This window comes from Aristolochia californica, unplaced genomic scaffold, assembly GCF_029961685.1.
Source record: "Aristolochia californica isolate CCGP_79_NKW_82.1479 unplaced genomic scaffold, dmAriCali1.0.hap1 SCAF_16, whole genome shotgun sequence".
NCBI classification, from domain to species: domain Eukaryota; kingdom Viridiplantae; phylum Streptophyta; class Magnoliopsida; order Piperales; family Aristolochiaceae; genus Aristolochia; species Aristolochia californica.
In genome coordinates, this window is record NW_027181837.1 from 14591813 (window position 1) to 14610484 (window position 18672).

General features: G+C 38.5%; 2 protein-coding genes across 2 annotated transcripts; one reads left to right on the forward strand and one right to left on the reverse strand.

Moving 5' to 3' along the window:
* The first annotated feature begins 11878 nt into the window (after positions 1–11878).
* Positions 11879–13459, forward strand: LOC137953664 (oxygen-evolving enhancer protein 1, chloroplastic-like). Its single transcript, XM_068801121.1, has 2 exons — positions 11879–12173; positions 12573–13459. Exons 1-2 carry the CDS (start codon positions 11934–11936, stop codon positions 13329–13331), a joined length of 999 nt encoding a protein of 332 aa, XP_068657222.1. The 5' UTR covers positions 11879–11933; the 3' UTR covers positions 13332–13459.
* A 1896-nt stretch (positions 13460–15355) lies between these two features.
* Positions 15356–17376, reverse strand: LOC137953031 (RING-H2 finger protein ATL65-like). The gene has a single exon (XM_068800216.1). It carries the CDS (start codon positions 17023–17025, stop codon positions 15886–15888), a length of 1140 nt encoding a protein of 379 aa, XP_068656317.1. The 5' UTR covers positions 17026–17376; the 3' UTR covers positions 15356–15885.
* Between the last annotated feature and the right edge of the window lie 1296 nt (positions 17377–18672).

The window sequence follows — 18672 nt, forward strand, 5'->3', positions numbered from 1 at the left end:
ATGATATTCTCGAGATTACTACCATACCCTTGCGAGGGATATCAAATTACTTGAGCTAGTCCACATCGGTTCGACAGTATCTTATTACAAGGACCTACTTGGTAACCTAACCTAATTTGGGCCACCCATTGATGAAGAAGATGTTTCTTATGCTAAGTGGTTAAAAAATGACAGTTTGGTCATTAATTGGCTAATTAAAAGCATGAAAGAACTTGTCTCCAATAATGTTGTTCATCTCGACACCGCCAAGCAAATTTGGGAGACATGTGCTAAGTTGTACTCTAGCTCTGACAACTTACAAAGGCCATATGATATTCTCCAAAGTATGTTTAATACTAAACAATGAGAAAATATCCATGAATATTTAGCTCGATTTAGAGGTTTTCTTTAAGAATGGAAGCTAGCTCAGCCTAACTCCACCAATATCTATCCAAGATAAGTAGAAGGAAGCCTTAGCCATTGCCATTTGCCTAGCAAATATTAAGTCATATCTCAAGGTTGCTAAAACTCAACTGCTTAGCGCCTCTATTATTCCCACCTTTGATGATGTATGTGTCATATTACTCTGCATTCCAGACTCTTCTTCCCCTTCTCCCATTGAAGTATCATCCGCTATGTACTCTAGGAATAGGGGAACATCAACCGACCGTGGCTGAGACTATGGAAAAAATTATAGAGGAGGATGAGGAAGAGGTGGAAGGAATGGTTCATCCAGAACAAAATGCAAGGAATGCACCCATTGTGGGGAATATGGCCACACTATCGAACAATGTTGGAAAATCCATGGAACACCAGAATGGGCTAAGACTAATCAAGCATCAGTAAGTGGTACAAAGGAGGACAAGTCTACCCCACCAACAGAAGGGAAAACCTTACTGATGATGAGTATGACTTATTCCAAAAAATGAAAACTTTGATGGTTTGTCCTCCAAGTTCCTCCTCAACTACTGCTACCACCACCTCTTCAGGTATACTCTACCACTTCCTCCTCTTCATCCTAGATAATTGACTCGAGGGCCTCTGAGCATCTCTTAGGTAACAAAATCCTACTCCACTCTATCTCTCCTTGTTTCTCGAATAAATTTGTTACCATAGTTGATAGCTCCCAAACTAAAGTTCTTGGGAAATGATCCACTTCTGTTACACCATCACTTCTACTCACAAATATTCTTTTTGTTCCTACCTTTCCCTTGAATCTTTTATCTGTTAGTCAACTAATAGAACGTTTCAATTGCTCCATTACCTTCTCACCCACTTCTTGTACGTTTTTAGATCTTAAAATAAAGCAGGTGATTGGTGGAGGTCATGAACAAGGGGAGCTCTACTACCAGGACATGCCTCAAATAAGTGTCATCTCAACCAAGCACAATGAGACAAGTTTATGGCACAATCGGTTGGGACATTCATTTGGACAATCTCTTCATCTTCTTTTTCCTACCTTTAAGGACATGTCAAGTTTAAATTGTGAAGTGTGTCAACTGAGAAAACTCTAGAGGACCACACACTCTCCTCGTCCTTAACTTAAAAGTGTTGCTCATTTTTCATTGATTCACTTAGATGTATGGGGACCCTTGAGCATCTCAAACATTTCCCAAGTTAAGTACTTTATTACCTTTATTGATGATTTTACTCGTACCACATGGCTATTTCTCTTTAAAGAGTGATCTAAAATACCATCAATTTTTAAATCCTTTCATGTTATGGTGGTCACTCAATTCGGTCAAAAAATAAAAATACTTAGGTATAATAATGCAAAAAAATATACTTCCAATGATCTTGATTATTTTTTTCAAGAGAATGGCATTATCCATCAAACATCCACCCCTCAATAGAAAGGTGTAACATAACGGAAGAACTGCCACCTTCTTGAGGTAGCTCGTGGCTTATTGTATACCATAAAAGTACCATACTTTTATTGGCCACATGCCATCTTTACTTCATGTTTTCTTATAAATAGGCTACCCTCTTCCATTCTCTATCATAGATCCCCATATTCCTTATTGTTTTCACATGGTAATCCTTCCCCTGAAAGTCTTCGGGTGTACATGCTTTGTTCATATTACCTCTCCACAACACAGTAAACTTGATCCAAAATCTGTCAAGTGTATCTTCTTAGAATACTCTTGCACGCAGAAGGGTTATGTTTGCTAAATTTCTACTCTCCAAAGGTTACTTGTGTCTATGGATGTAACATTTTTTGAAGACTCTTCATACTACTCTAAAAATACCCCTCCAGGTCTCTCCACTATACCAGCCTCTCCTCAACCGATTGTGCCCCATGTTACGGAAATTGTTCAACCCCCTAAAGCACTGGCTAACACCACACCTGTGGAGTTTGCGGATCCCATTGAGGTAAGTTCATCTTCTCCTTTTCCTTTTGGACCACAATATGATACTCGACCCATAGCCTTAAGGAAAAAACCCAGAGCTTGCACTAGGCCCTCTACTTTTCACCCCATATCCAATTTTGTGTCTCACCATCATCTATCTTCTTCATGTTGTCAATTTCTTGCGTCTATTTTCTCCATCTCTATCCCATAGTCCTATTAGGAGGTTCTAAGACATCTAAGGTGGAAGGCGGCAATGGAAGAAGAAATTCAAGCACTCTATGAGAATCATACATGGGCTCTAATTCCTTTTCCATCAGGAAAAAAAATTGTCGGCTGTAAGTGGGTTTATACAATTAAACACAATCCGGATGGGTCAGTTGCTTACCTTAAGGCCCGCCTCATTGCCAAAGGCTATATGCAATGTTATGGGATTGATTATGAGGAAATGTTTTCTCCAGTGGCCAAATTAAATTTGGTACGTATCTTATTATCTCTTGCGACTAATTCTTCCTAGCCGATCTATCAGCTTGATGTGAAAAATGTTTTCCTCAATGGGGATATAAAGGAAGAAATTTATAAAAGAAGCACCTGGATTTGTGGTTGAGATGGAGTCAATATGTCAATTGAAGAAATCCCTTTATGGTATGAAACAATCTCCTCATGCATGGTTTGATAAATTTAGCTAAGCACTGATACGGGCCGGATTTCACATATGTTTTGTAGATCACTCCGTGTTTCTTAAAGACACACCTAAAGGGTGTTGGAAGATGGGCCTAAGCCCACACGAATAAGGAAGGCCCACATATCTAAGAGTGTTGGAAGATGGGACCAAGCCCATAAGATATGGACCCACCATGATCACACGAGCTAGTGGGACCAACCATTCACGTGAGGTGGCATTATGAGTCTCACACAATAAGAAGTATTACACAAGAAGTCTTACAGAGCCACAATTATTATGGAAGGTGGTCTCACAGAAGAGTTTTAGTTTAAAGGTATTTTAGTCATGTTAGTCTTCTATTTATATTTGGTTATTTAATTATGCTAGGACCTATCTGTAAGTGTTAGAGTTTGGGTGTAATTGGGATAAAAATAGTTTAATTGTAGTAGGACTCTACTACTTTCCTCTATTATAAATAGAGTTTCATGTACTCGGCAGTTGGCTGGTTTGTTGGCTTACTGGCTTGACTCGGGCGAGTCCGGGTCTTGGCAGAACAAAGCGGCCCGGGTGATTATTTCATGTTTCCTAACTTAGGAAATATGAAATATATGAATAGTGTCTTCATCCCGACTTCCGAACAAAGCGGACGAAAACAAAGAGTTCTTCGGGAGGATATTTTTTGAATAATAGCAATCCAGCAGATTAATCGGCGCGAGAGGACTTTCTAGAAAATCTTTCCAAAGATAGTTAGCAGCAGAAGGTAGACTTTCCGATAGCAACAATGCGTCCTTCTCGATGCCGAAGAGATCAGGAGATCTCAGGTGACAATCACGGCAGGATCTCGGAGAAGCAGTGGACAAAAGATCAATCAGCAGAGGAGTTTCCAAAAATAGCAATGGAGATATCTCCCAGAGAAGCAGTAGCGAATAGATTACGTGAGCTATGAGGGAAGAATATGAACCATGGCTATCTGGTTCACTATTTTCTTGGCGAACATAAATTTGAGTGCTAGTTGTTGATTCTGTTGAGTTTCCTCCGTGAGTGTGCAAGATAACAGCAATACCAACTAAAGAATTCCAGAAATGATGTAGATAGAAGATAGAGATGATCCCTCAGGAGATGCCAAAAACCAGAGGATAACAAAATCAATATACCAGAGAATAAATATAACTTAAACGACGCCATGGCAGCAGTATACCAGAGGATGAAGATTAACGACTAGTCAATATGACCAGAGACTCTCATTGTCCAGCCAGAGCCTCAATAGTTTTCAACAAAACCAACATATTTCAGCAACAAACACGTCTCGTACTACTTTTATAGCATCAACAAACTTTTTTCATTATGAATTTCAGAATTGAAGAACCACTATGGTTGTACACATATAAAATTTTCATAAAAATAGAACCTTCGCAAGTTCATAAAGGTTTTCCTTCTTCATTCTTTCTCAACATTGTTTCCAAATTGGAAACTATGCCATTTAAGCTTTCTTTTGAAGCTTGCATGAATGAAACATGATGTTACAGAGTCTAAGTCCCAGAACTTATAGAAACATGCAAAAGTTTTGGAACGGAAAAAAGAAACTTACCAACAGAGAGTTGAGTTTTTTAATTGCCTTCTTCCCTCCATGGAGAATTCGTTTGATCTTCTATAACATACCCAAATAGAGTAATGAGGCACAATCGCAGAGAGAAGCAAACACTAGAGCAACAACGTCTTCTTCTCTTCTGGTAACAAGGGATTTGATTTACAAACTCGAGCAACACTAAACACACCAGAGAAGAGTCTAATTATGCTTTACAAACTCATTCGCTAAGAAGCAGAAATATAAAAAAGCTCAACAATAGAAAGGGACTTTAGTAATGACGAAAAACAAAATAGAATGTGAGCAAATAAAAAAATAATGGGGTTTTTTTCAATCTTGAAAAACCATAGATGTGAGTCCTGAAAATCAATGCTCTGATATCATGTTAATTTTCAGGACTCCATGATTTAGGTCATGGAGAAAAATAAGAGAGACACCATTTGGGAGAAAACTTAAAGTAATGGACCTGATCCAAACACTCCCCCATAAAGTATATTTATAGATATCAAAACTACCACTATTACAAGTATATTCTTTACCCTAATAAGAGTGAAGAAGAGACAAGAAACGTAAACTAATTATATCAGTGCCACCCTAATTACATCATATATTCCAACAGTAGAGTTAGAGGAAAGAGTGGTAGTGATTCAAACTCTAATCCCTCCAACTTTGGTCAAAACAGAAATTATACTTTTCGTGGCCTCAATAATCATTTGGTTGGTAAGTGTTGGAATCTACATGGCAAACCCGTTTATTTCAAAGCCCATAAAACCTCCACCTATGCAACACAAGTAAGCCATGAAGTGCCAAGTGACCCACAAAAGGTAAGAAATTATTAGAAGAAGATTATACTTTATTTCAGAAGTTCAAATTTTTTACGATAGCCCCTCAAGATACTACTACAACAATTGTTGCTACTATAGGTGCATTTTCCTTTGTCTCAAATTCTAGCCCTTCATCATGGAATAATGATTCAAGTTACTTTGAACATCTCATTGGTCATATAAATACCTTGATAAATTTGTCACCATGTACTTCATAAAGGTATGTATCCATTGTAGATGGATCCCAAACAAAAATTAAGTGCACTGGTACATCAAACTTATCTCCTTCTCTCACACTCAATAATATTTTATTTATGCGTCAATTTCCACTTAATCTTATGTACGTCAATCAGTTAACCAAATTATTTAACTACTTTGTTACCTTTTTTCTATCTGATTATAATTTTTAGGACATCAAGTTGAAACAAGTGATTGGTAGAGGTTGTCAGAGAGGGGGTCTTTACTTTATGCATCTCACCATTTTAACTGTTGTAGAAACTATAGACAAAGAAGCATAACACTGACACAACCGACTTGGACACCCTTCTTTGCAAAATTTGAAGTCAATGGTTCCATCTCTTAGTTCCTTTCTCAATTATTGTGTGAATTTTTTGAGCTTGGAAAACATCATAGATCTACAGATCAATCCAAGCAAAACAATATTACTTCTTAACCATTTGTTTTAGTTTATTCAGATGTGTGGGGACTAGTTAATATCCCAAATACCTCTTAAGCCAAGTACTTTGTGATTTTTGTGGATGATTATATGGCAATTATATTTTTATATTTAATGTAAGATAGATCTGAACTTCTATGCTTAAATCGAGCATTTAACATTTTGTTTATCATCTTGCATGATTCAATGCAAACTGAGATGTAATACTTATCTTATATCCAGATGAGAAGAATCAACCAGTAATCATCTTGTTGAGATCAAGACATCATAAAAAATCTCATGAAGGGTAAAGAAATAAAAGAAACTTATCTTTTCTTGTCGTGCTTATGCTTCACCAACAAAACCACATGAAGCTTGATAAACTCACTTAATCACCACCGTAACGTTAGGATCCTAAATCTATAGCTCTGATACCATGTGGGATTTAGGATCTCATGATAAGGATCTCGACCAAGATGGTGAGAGAGGAGGGAAAGGGGAAGGGGTGAAGAAAAGAGAGGATGAAGGAAGAGCAGAGTAAGTAGAGAGAGGGATGGCTAAAGAGATGGAGAGAGAGAGAGAGAGAGAGAGAGAGAGAGAGAGAGAGAGAGAGAGAGAGAGAGAAAAGTCTAAGGACGAATTTGAGATAGAAGAGGGGAGACTTAATGATCTACCCCATACCTTGAACCTTTATTTATAGTTAAGGAAGGAAGTTTACAATTACTATAATGCCCTTGGAGCTGTAAGCTCCCAAAAAGAAAAGACATAAGTAGACATACTTCATCTTCTTTAATTACACCCTTGTGCCATCCTTATGAGAAGACCTTTGTCACCACCTTGACATGGGGAAGGTATTTCTCTTAATGCCACTTCAAGGTGTCTTGCAACAGATATGATTGATCATGCTTATAAAGGATGATCGATCATGCTTTATAAAATATGTCTGACTGTATTTTGAATGATCAACCAAGCCTTTACAAGATGATAGGTCATGCCTATTAGCAGTATAAAATGATGATTTCTAAGCATGATTTAGGCTATTTTTTAGGGAGTTTATAAAAATTTATTCATTGATAAAACATGATTGACTCAAAGGTAGAGTTCTTGAGATTTTTTTTTTTTTACTCTAAGCCTAGGTCTTCAAATCTTCAAGCTCACTTTGTAGGTGTTTCTTCAAGATGACTAGAAGCTATTGAACTAATATGAAATTCTAGCATGACAAATGCATTTCCTTCAAGAGACACAAATTCAAGGTCTATTAGGAAGAACTAGAAAAACTAACACCAAGACGAGAGTCAACCAAGGTCAACACTTTCATACTCAATTAACCTTAATTTTAATCTCTCAATTAAAAAACTAAAATAAAAGATTCATTAATGTGGTTGTGTTTTCTACAAATGGCCTATTAAGGAAGTGTTGGACAACATTTACTTGTTGTTTAAGATACATCAAAACCTCACCTATTCTAACTCAAATTTTCAAATATTACAAATTGGCCAGTTACCACTTCAATAAATTAAATTTTCAATTAAAATAATCACTTCATGTGTTTCCATTTTCCAATAACAAAACCGTAATATTAATTATATAAATACATTTTACTTTATTTTTTAAACTATTTTCCTATATTACTCCATGTGATTGTTGGCCCAATGTGGCTTCTCAAGAGGAGCAATGGATTGAATTTTTACAATTTAAACTAAGTGTACTGAATTAAAATTTAAAGCAAATATAAAATGCACACACCAAAAACAACATAAAGATGTTTTATTATGGATGTTCCCCTAGTGGTATTCACTGCCCAAGAATCTTTGCTTGGAAAATTTTCACTAATTAGCTCTATTAGCTCGAATTTATATAGGAGATTCTAGCTCTTTTAAGTCATGTGTATGCTCAAATACAAGATCACAATAATCTCCCTTGAGATTTAGTTAGATTCTAGCTCTAACACTAGGGAAGATTATTGGGCCCAATGTGGCTTCTCAAGAGGAGCAATGGATTGAGATTTTACAATTTTAAACTAAGTGTATTAAATTAAAGTTTAAAGCAAATATAAAATGCACACACCAAAAAAAACATAAAGATGGTTTATTATCGATGTTCACCTAGTGGTATTCACTGCCCAAGAATCTTTGCTTAGGAAAATTCCACTAATTAGCTCTATTAGCTAGAATTTATATAGGAGATTTCAGTTCTCTTTTAAGTCATGTGTATGCTCAAATACACGATCACAATATTCTCCCCTGAGATTTAGCTATAATCTAGCTCTAGCAAGCTCTTCCATCCAGAATTAAAGGTTTTTGATCAACTTATGAATTGAACAATAAAGAATACAAAAGAAGAAAAGCTTACACCCTTGTAGTTGATGGAGAGACAACCTTCTCCTTTGAAATTTCCATGCCTCAAACTTTGAAGCACGAATGAAGATGTATTTGGAGCTTGATTGTAAAGTGAAGGAGAGACTTGGGATAAGGGGAATTTTACAAAGTTTCTAGCTCTTTTTCTCTCAAAAATTATTTTGAAGTGAAGTAAAAATGATTTGAATGTGGTATCTTTATAAATAAATGTTCAGTAAGTATAGTATGGCCGTTTGAAAAAAGTTGACAACTCAGTTATCAATCAATGAGAAGTAATTATGAATCAATCGTGTGTAATGACTATATTTTTATTATACTTTAGGCTAAATGGATTGATCAATTGATCAATCAATGCATGTCTGGCATATTAGAAGTTTTAAGTTGGTTGATGAATCCACCCTAACTGATTGGTTATACTTTGATCATTTGTTTATGCAAAACTATGTATTATCGTTCAATGACTTGTGTCTAATCGATCATGCATTGTGTCCCTTATTCGCATATTTTGTATGATCAATCTATTGACCATAGGTTGACTCCCTTCTTGCTTTTGATGGTAAAAAAAACTTAACAGAGTTTACAATTTGAAAATTAAGTATTTTAGATATTTTACCTTCAAGAGATATGTGTTTCAAGGTCTAAGTTTCTAAATGAATCAAACCTACTCAATGCCTCAAACTTCATGGAAAGACAACTCTTGAAGAAGCACCTTTGGAAGAAGAAAACAAAGTGAAGGTAGAGCTTAAGATTTACTGGTACATGAGAAAACTCTATCAATGTAAAAGAGTTGTCCAAACTCCTTCAATTTGAGGTACAACGCAAATTTGGAGCTTTAGGGCATACATACATTCATACCCATTTTAAAATATGATATACATCTTTTAAAACATGTTAGAGCACTTAGGATCATTCATTCTCATTCTTTTAAAAGTTAAATTAGATGAATTGGCACTAGAATGATCAATCAAACTCTGCCAACAATTGATCATCTAGAAGTGCATGGGCAAAGATTATAAAGCGTGATTGATCAACCTAAGTTGATCGATCGATTATTCAGAATATTGCAATTTCATGCTATCAAGCATGATCAATTATCCCACTTGTACTGATCGATCAATGTTGTCCAGACAAGTAAATTTTGCATTGAACGATTGATCATCCTACATGACTGATTGATTAGACAGAATCTTGTCAGTCAGGGACATAAAACATGATTGATCATAGGAAATTCATTGATCGGTCATACTTGCACTACACTACCAAAGGGAACTCTGATTGATCAATAAAATGATAGATCCAACAGAAATATATTGATCGATCATACCATCGATCAATAAGACACATTTTGATAGAAAGTAGTCGTTAGAGTGTAAACACTGATTTTTGAAATCGGGGAAAAAAGGGCTAGTTTGGCTTGGAGAACTTATAAATACCCCATCAAACCTCCTACAGAGAAGTTAGCGAGCATTTATTGGCATATCCTTGAGCCTTTATTCTCAAAGTCGTGAAATTACTTCTCAAAGGACTTTTTGAGTGAAAGAAAGAGTTATTCCCTTGCAAATTTACAAACTTTTTCCTCTACCTCTCTTTGCATTAGCATTAGACAAGCTCTTATTCGTCATATTGTGTTGCAACATTGGATGGTTGAATCTCTCAAGGAGAAGGTACTCTCCAAGTGAAAGGGCGTAAGTGTTTTACCTTCTTTTTTTTCTTTTGTAAAATGTTTATCTAGAACTTATTGTAATCTAAGATAGAATTGGCCTAGCTAGAGCTAGAATGTAGCCAATCTCTTAGGGATATTGTTTTGTAAAAATGTATACTTGAGCTACACGTGGCTTAAAGATAGTTGGAATCTCTTTGACGTAAATTCCAACTGTTAGAGCTAAAATAGTGGAATTTTCCCAAGCACAAGATTTTGGGCGGTGAAAACGAATATAGGAACATCAATAATAAAAATTCTTGTATTTTCCCTATGGTTTGTGAATGTATTTACATTGAAATTGCATGTTTTATGTTTTCATGCCTTAGTTAAATTTTAACTTGTAAATCTCAATTTAACACCCTCTTGAGAAGTCACCAAGGCTGACATGATCAATATTGTAGGTATGTTTGATCATGCTTTATAATTTTTCAATGCGTGGACAAGAAGGATGGACAAGTCTGATGAGATTGATTGATCATGCTTTATAGCTCATTCTGGCCAAGTTCTTATGTTTTATATTTACGGTCAAGTTGCACAATGGATGAGTAATCATTGACATGTAATGATCAATCATGCCAAAGTCACTTTTTCTGATTTGTGCTTCAAAGCATGATAAAAATTTATTCTAAGTGATTTTAATGTGTTTAAAACTTGGATATACATGTTGTGAATGCAATATGCCCTAAAGCTTCAAAAAGGTCATTTGTACCTTGATTTTGAAGATTTGGGAACTGCTCCCTTACAAGATTAGCGTTCATGAAATTTGCTAGACAATGTGGACTCTAAACTTTCATTGATCATTTCTTCACTCGTGGGTGTTTCTTCAAGATGACTTGACACATTAATAGGGTTTGAGGTCTTGATATGCATCTACCAATTCTTTTGCAAAGACTTTGATTTTTATGTTTCTTGAAGGAAAAAACATCTGAAATGCTAAATTTGCAAGTATTAGCACAAAATAAACACCTTCTTAAATTTAGCTACATGTCTATAGATATTCAATATTCTTTTTGAATATGGGATGGAGACTACATGCTAATAACCTCGATTATAGATCTGTCGAAAGATAAGGGTGGGCATCACAAGAACTCGAAATGTATGCCACACCACATATAATGTAATAAGTAAAGGAAAGTGGATTCAAGTCCAGTTACCTATGGCTGCACCCAATTTTTCTTTTTTTTTTTTAAAGATTTATGTTATCTACAAGAATACCATTATATTTATAACAACAACATTATCTCTATTTAATCATTTAAATTAATAAAAATAAAAAATTCAAATTAACATCTGCTTGCGATAATAAATAAATATATAAATAATTCAAAATTATAACAAAGTTAAATAACAGGTGATTATATTTCAATATTTGTGATGTCCTTAACATTGATTATGTACAGTAGTGTACATGTTACATAAAAATCTTATCTGAAATCCAAAACATATTGGACGTTTTAAGTCACCCAAATGAAGACCAAAATATCAACCGGTGGGTTACCTCTAAACGGATCTTGTGGTGTATAATCTCCTGCCTCGTGGGTCCCTTACCAATTGACCACTAAAATGGAGTCTAATTTTCTGATCTTTCCTCGACAGAGACGATAAGAGACTGATCACCATGATCACACACAACCATCAAACAAACTGCCACGTGGCGAGAGGAGATGCTTGAGAAGCGACTGCGACCAACCAATAGTCGAGTCGCCTTATCCAATCTCTTATCCTCCTCGCACGAATTCCACCCAATATTACCTTCCCCTCCATTTCTCTCCACGCTTTACAGAGGAAGGGAGAGGGATCTGCAATTCTGTACACAGTCATGGCAGCATCACTTCAGCCAGCGGCAACCCTCATGCAGCCGAGCAAGGTCGGCGTCTCGTCTCGAGGCGGGTTGCAGTTCAGATCTTCCCCCAACGTCACGAAGGTGTTCGGTTACGAGCCGGCCAGTGCCAGGCTGACCTGCTCGCTGCAGACTGAGTTGAAGGAGTTTGCTCAGAAATGCGCCGATGCCACCAAGATCGCTGGGTTCGCGCTCGCCACTTCCGCACTAGTCGTTTCGGTAATTACTTCCGCTTTTTCTTACGTACTGATAAAAATTTCAGAGTTTACGAGAATAAGATAGCAGAAAGATCTTTTTTTCGAATTGCACGGTTCTGAATTTTTTATTGTGAAAATATACAAGTTTTGGAGAAACCATGAAGGACCCACGTCCACTTGAGATATTGAATTGATTTATTAACAGGATTTGATGAATACTGAAGAGGAATTCGTTGTTACTTGATTTGGTGAAGCTGGGTTCCGATCTCTTTACCCTGAACTGACAGGGTCTGATTGTCTGAGAAGAACTGGCATGATTGTGTCTATAGTGATTTTTGTTTTCTGATGCTAGAAATGCAATGTACTGTTGGGCTTCAACAGTGTATTAATGATAGGAGAAATTGCTGCGTATGGATTGCAGGGAGCTGCTGCGGAGGGAGTACCCAAGCGTCTGACCTACGACGAGATACAGAGCTTGACTTACATGGAGGTGAAAGGCACAGGGACGGCGAACCAGTGCCCGACCATCGACGGCGGCGTCGACTCCTTCGCCTTCAAGCCCGGCAAGTACAACGTGAAGAAGCTTTGCCTGGAGCCCACCTCCTTCACCGTCAAGGCCGAGGGCGTCAGCAAGAACGCCCCAGCCGAGTTCCAGAAAACCAAGCTCATGACCCGTCTCACCTACACTCTCGACGAGATCGAGGGCCCTTTCGAGGTTTCCCCCGACAAAACCGTCAAATTCGAGGAGAAGGACGGAATCGACTACGCCGCCGTCACCGTCCAGCTCCCTGGAGGCGAGCGCGTGCCCTTCCTCTTCACCATCAAGCAACTCGTCGCCTCCGGCAAGCCGGAGAGCTTCAGCGGCCAGTTCCTAGTCCCCTCCTACAGGGGTTCCTCTTTCTTGGACCCAAAAGGCAGAGGAGGCTCCACCGGTTACGATAACGCCGTCGCACTGCCGGCCGGAGGAAGAGGAGACGAGGAGGAGCTGCTCAAGGAAAACGTCAAGAACACTTCATCATCCTCGGGTACGATAACTCTCAGCGTCACCAAGAGCAAACCAGAGACAGGAGAGGTGATCGGAGTGTTTGAGAGCGTGCAGCCATCGGACACGGACTTGGGCGCCAAGGTTCCCAAGGATGTGAAGATCCAAGGGATCTGGTACGCGCAGCTGGAGTCTTAGAGTGTTTTTCCTTGTATATTTTTCCGGGGGTTTTTGTTAAGAAAAGACTGATTCTCTCTTCTTTCTTCTTTTCCAACTAAGACTGCATAAAGAGTAAGATGATGTTCCAGCGTCTACTGCATTGTAAATTCTCTTCGTGTTTAGTTCTTATTCTTCCTCACTTTACTAAGCATTCTGAGACACTCCAAATCAAACTTTCATTCAACGATAATCAGTTTGATTGGCCGAGCTTACCAATCTTCTTATTAGTTGGTAAAATGCAGATATAATTGCTGGGAACAACCTCTATCCCAAAATAATTACCTTTTGTTTTTTTTTTACTAATAAATTTAAAATCTTTATACTTACTAATCTCTTTTTTATTGTATAGGCTTTCTTTTGTAGTTCTAGATAGTGAATAATTTACAGGGTCACATACGAGTACCTGCAGCTAGCGGTGACATTGTGCCGAGCTTGAGCCGACATTCATTTAAAATTTTTCAAAAAATACATGTCTTGAGTTCGAGCTCTAATATCATTTAAAAATTTTCAAAAAATATATATCAAATAAATTGTATATAAAATTATGCATACGTTTTATATAAATTTGGGCATAAATTTTACATAAAATTGGGCATAACCTCTACATAAAATTGAGCATGACCTCTACTTAAAATTAGGCATAAAGGTGACATTGAATCCAATTGAGCCTGAACCTTCCTATATTCGAGCCAAGCTTGATTTAAATATTTCAAACTCGAGCTCGAGCATACCCTAGTCTCGAGCCTAAAATTTTAATCGTGTTTGAGCCTAATAATTTTAACCGAGTTCGAGTTTAACCTGCATTTAATACTCTACATAAAGTATGTGTCAAATAAATTATATATAAAATTATGTATAGATTTTTTTAAAAAAAATGATAAGGTAAGTTCGGGATTGAATCTCGATAATGGATTAGAACGCACCAATATTAATCTTTTTTATCCCAAATGTTGTCTTGCATTTTTTAATTTTTTTAATCTGACCATAAATTCACTACGACCTCCTTAATGCTCCTGATTGAAATTTTTTATTCTAGGAAAATATAGAAATGTTTTTCCTAGGATACATATTTAAAAAAAAAACTTTAAATAAAATCTTATTACTATTAGTGACTTATTAGAAAATTACAAAAAATATTTTAAAATTTTCTTAGGAAAATTAATGGACCTCTTATTGCCTCTTCTAGGGAAATAAATAAAAATTAATAATCAATCTAATATATTATTATACTTATCGATAATTTTTTAATCAAATAAAATGTCAAACACAAAATTGATATAAAAATTGTCTCATGCTAAAAGTATTATAGTATCAACTGTCAAATACTTATTCAAAAATTTTCTATACGATTTTCTAGGGCAAGAAAATCTTACTTAGAATATTATATAATTTTTTTAATAAGAATTTCTAATTAAAAAAATATTTCCAAAAAACATGAAGCACTAATAGTCCATAGAAACATATTTCTACTTAAAATGTTTTTTCAATATTTTTTGAAAAAATCACTAATAGTTCCTAGAAACGGATTTCTACTAAAATATCTTTTCAATTTCTTCAAGAGTCATGAAGAAGGGACAACCCGAGTTTAAGAAAAAGTTTTTTTTCACTTGTTTATGATCTAACGCGTGCAAAATCGTCTTCGAGGGGGGGGGGGGGGGGGGGGGGGGTTCCACTAAAGAGGGAAGGGGGTCTAGCGTCGCTAGTGAGGACCTGTTGTCGGGGATGACGACTGCGACAAAAATAGAGGTAAAGACAGACTATGGGTGAAAGAAATCGAACCAAGCAATGACAAAGACGACCAGACCACTGGTGAACATTTGTCGAGGGCGACAGAGGCAACTACAACAATGGATAACTCAAATAAGTTCGAGATCTAGATAAATTGAATCGAACTGAACCCAACTAGAGTCGCTCGCGAACCGGCTCAATTCGATGCCACCCCTACCTACATCTATGAGGAGTAAGTGATAAGATTGTGTATTAGTAAACGTATCAGATTTTGGCTTAAAAAAATACAATTGCATAACTGTATGAGTCCGTGGGAGGAGTGTATGGGTGGAAACAGACAGTGACCATAAATAATTAAAATTTTGGGTATTTGATACCCTATCAGAGAACCCAGTAGCCCACCCTGATACACAGTAACGGTCAAGAGACGGGCAAGCCGTTGGTTCTAGTAGAGGAGTCACCCCAGGCGCGGGGCTGGCTGGTAACGGACCGACGCGGTGCGCAGCTCGCACCCCTGGTGCAAGTTAAAGATTTCTCTTACCGTCGAAGGAAGCAGTTGAGGCGTCCTCTCAGTTTCCGGCTTCGGCGAGTGTGCATTTATGATCCTCACCAGCCACGGGGCGGTAAATTATAAAGAAAAACTAAACGCAATATCGGTTGCCTCGTCCATGCACATTAAATGACTCAGCTCCCCGTCAACTCATTTAATTCCTGCACGCCACGCCCATTAAAAACGACCCAGCGCCCACTGTCACCGCCGTTCCCCGGTCATCAACGCTTATCTCCTGCGGCTATCCCCTACCGGCTACCGTCCGTTCAGCCTCTCCGGCGACAGCAGCGCCTCCGGATCGCCGCACCTCAGCCGGCTCGAAGAGGACGCCGCCGTCGACGACCGCATGAAGATCGGGCTCGTCAGTGACTTGCTCCGCCGAGACGATCCGCCGCCTGCGTACCGGACGCTCGACTCTGACAGCTGGAAGTAGCTTCTCCGTCGCAGGAACGGCGATTTCATGCCTCTGTAGTGTCGGAACGAGAAGACTCGAGACTTTGCGGAGCCGAACGGCGAGGTCCGTCGCCAGAAGGCTCCGCCGCGTCGGTATCTCCACGGCGATGCCGTCGCTGGCTCGAGGATCATTCGATCGGACGCCAGGTTCCGTTCGAAGGAAAACGAGTAGGAGCGTTTCAGGAGGAAGTCGCGAGCATTGGTAGTGGTATTCCGATCCTCGGTGGCGTCGATTCTCGGTGAGGCCTCTGCAGCCGTGATCTCCTGTACTTGTGATCCCTGGCCGTCTGATCTCTGCTCGAGGAAGAGCGAATCCAGCACGCCTTCATCGAGGCTCGGCCGGATTCTCGCCGCCATCAGAGGCACGAACGGCGATTCGGGCTGCAACACACCGGCGCGGCAGAGCGGACAGTTGGCGTGCGAGCGAAGCCATATATCGATGCAATCCACATGAAATGCATGCGAGCACACCGGGAGGGTTCGGACGTAGTCGTTCTCCTCGAACTCGAGCAAACACACGGCGCAGTCCCGCCCGCCGCTCTCGCTGGACGGCGATCGCCGCTTCGTGTTGGTATACACCGACAGCGGAATCGTCTTGATGATGGACTCGTGGAGGCCGTACGGCGATAAAAAGTGAAAGGCGCCGGCGGTCGTCTCGTACAGAGCCCCCGGCGGGGGAGACTCGACGTCGGAGGCAGAGAAAGACGGACGATTACGCCGACGCCGACGATTACGCCACCGCTGAAACCATAGGAGGACAGGTGGGAGGATATATCGGGAGATGATGCGGAAATAGGTGACGATGAGAAACGCGGTGCCGACGACGACGACGATAGCGATGAGGGGGGGACTGAAATCAACGGGAAGGGCGGTGGAGTCGGACTGGTGGGACGAAGCTGGGGAGTCACTCCACTCGAACTCGTACTCGGGCGGCGGGCCCATCCTGGCGGTAAGTTCGTCTGTTTCTTTCTTCTCAGTCGTTTATGGTGCTTGTCTGCAACTTTGGGTTTGTTGGGCGGTCGCGGGAGATGCTCTTCTTTGACGAGGATAGAGAGTCGGCAGCGGTGGACACGCGTCAATAGAAGCTACGTATTTTGTGGACAAGGGCACAATGTCGGGTTTGTGTTTAAGGCGCTTCCTATCTTTCCCCTTCGGGGGAGTGCGTACAGCGCAAACCTTTCTCAGGACGCCCCATGGAAGCTTCAAACCCCAAACCCCAAACCCAAGAGCCTTGGGAATTTCATAGAAACAAAGAAAATAGTAATCTTGCTTTAAATGTACAAGCAAGTGTACTTGTGGATGTTGACAAAAAACGACTCTACGAAGAAACAGTTATCTCAGCCGTCCAGTCCAGTCAAATGTTATAATTAATATAAATAGTTTTTTTTTTTTTACTTGTAAATTATTACCTGGGTTTTTCAATTAAGACTTGATCTCAGCCGTCCAGTTCCACCGGGGAACGATTGATTCCATCCATCCATCCATCCATCCATCCATCCACCTTATTGTGTACCTGCTAACATGCAATAAATTTAGATGATAACGCCGTACATGTTTATTTAGTTTCCCACGCGCTGATTGGTGAAGTGTATTAATCTGCGCAAAAGGTCGGTGTGACGTGGGCCCGACTTTAGGCCTTTTTTTAATGTAATTTTTTTATAATAATAACGTATTTGTATTTTTTAAGTTAAAACCCAATTGTTCCCTTTGGTGAGATAAGTTGATTAGTTCGATTGTGGGTTGAAAAACATTGATTGAGTTATAATAGACAAGTTAACACTGTTGCTATTTTATGTGATAATTTATTAAAATTATTATAGAAAAACATTAAACTACTCTTATTTTAATTATACCCAAAGTTAAATATTAAAAGATAAGTCTAGAATAATTGAACAACTAAACATAAATAAAAGACCAATATAACTAAAACACCTTTAAAGTAAAACTCTCTAGTGAGCTCTCTTTCTATAATAATCCTAACTCTGTAAAACTTCTTGTTGTGAGAAACATGTGAGACTCTTCCATACCAGTTCTTCTACACTCCTCCTCAAACTGGAGTTTATAACTTCAACTTGTAATGAAAAAGATTTTTAGTTCTTAATTTTATTTTGTTGAAAAAAAATCACAAATGTAATTATTCATAGATACAAAAACTTCACATTTTGTACTCCCTCTTCATTGTAAATTATACTACTACTTCTTCTGAAACGTAGATTTTGGAAGGAGGCGCAACCATTGCAGTACTCAATTTCCAATCTCATCCCCATCTAATTCTATTGCCATTACCTCCTCCTAGCTTAAAACAAATAAAATAGCTGTAGTAATGATCTCCTCCATCAAAGTGTCTAAGGATAAGTACAAAACCAAACACAACCTCTCAAAAAGTAAACAATGGGTGATAAAAATATACGTCGACCTCATAGGATTTCGAAAAAAATAGTGATAATAATCACTAAAATGGGTAATGCCAGTAATTTCCCCCCCCCGGTAGGAGAAATATTGCCAAGTAAGAGGTCAATAGGGAATTAAAGGAAGAGAAAATAAGCATCATCTTAATAAGAAGGAGATTGTAACGGTAGTGATAAAATA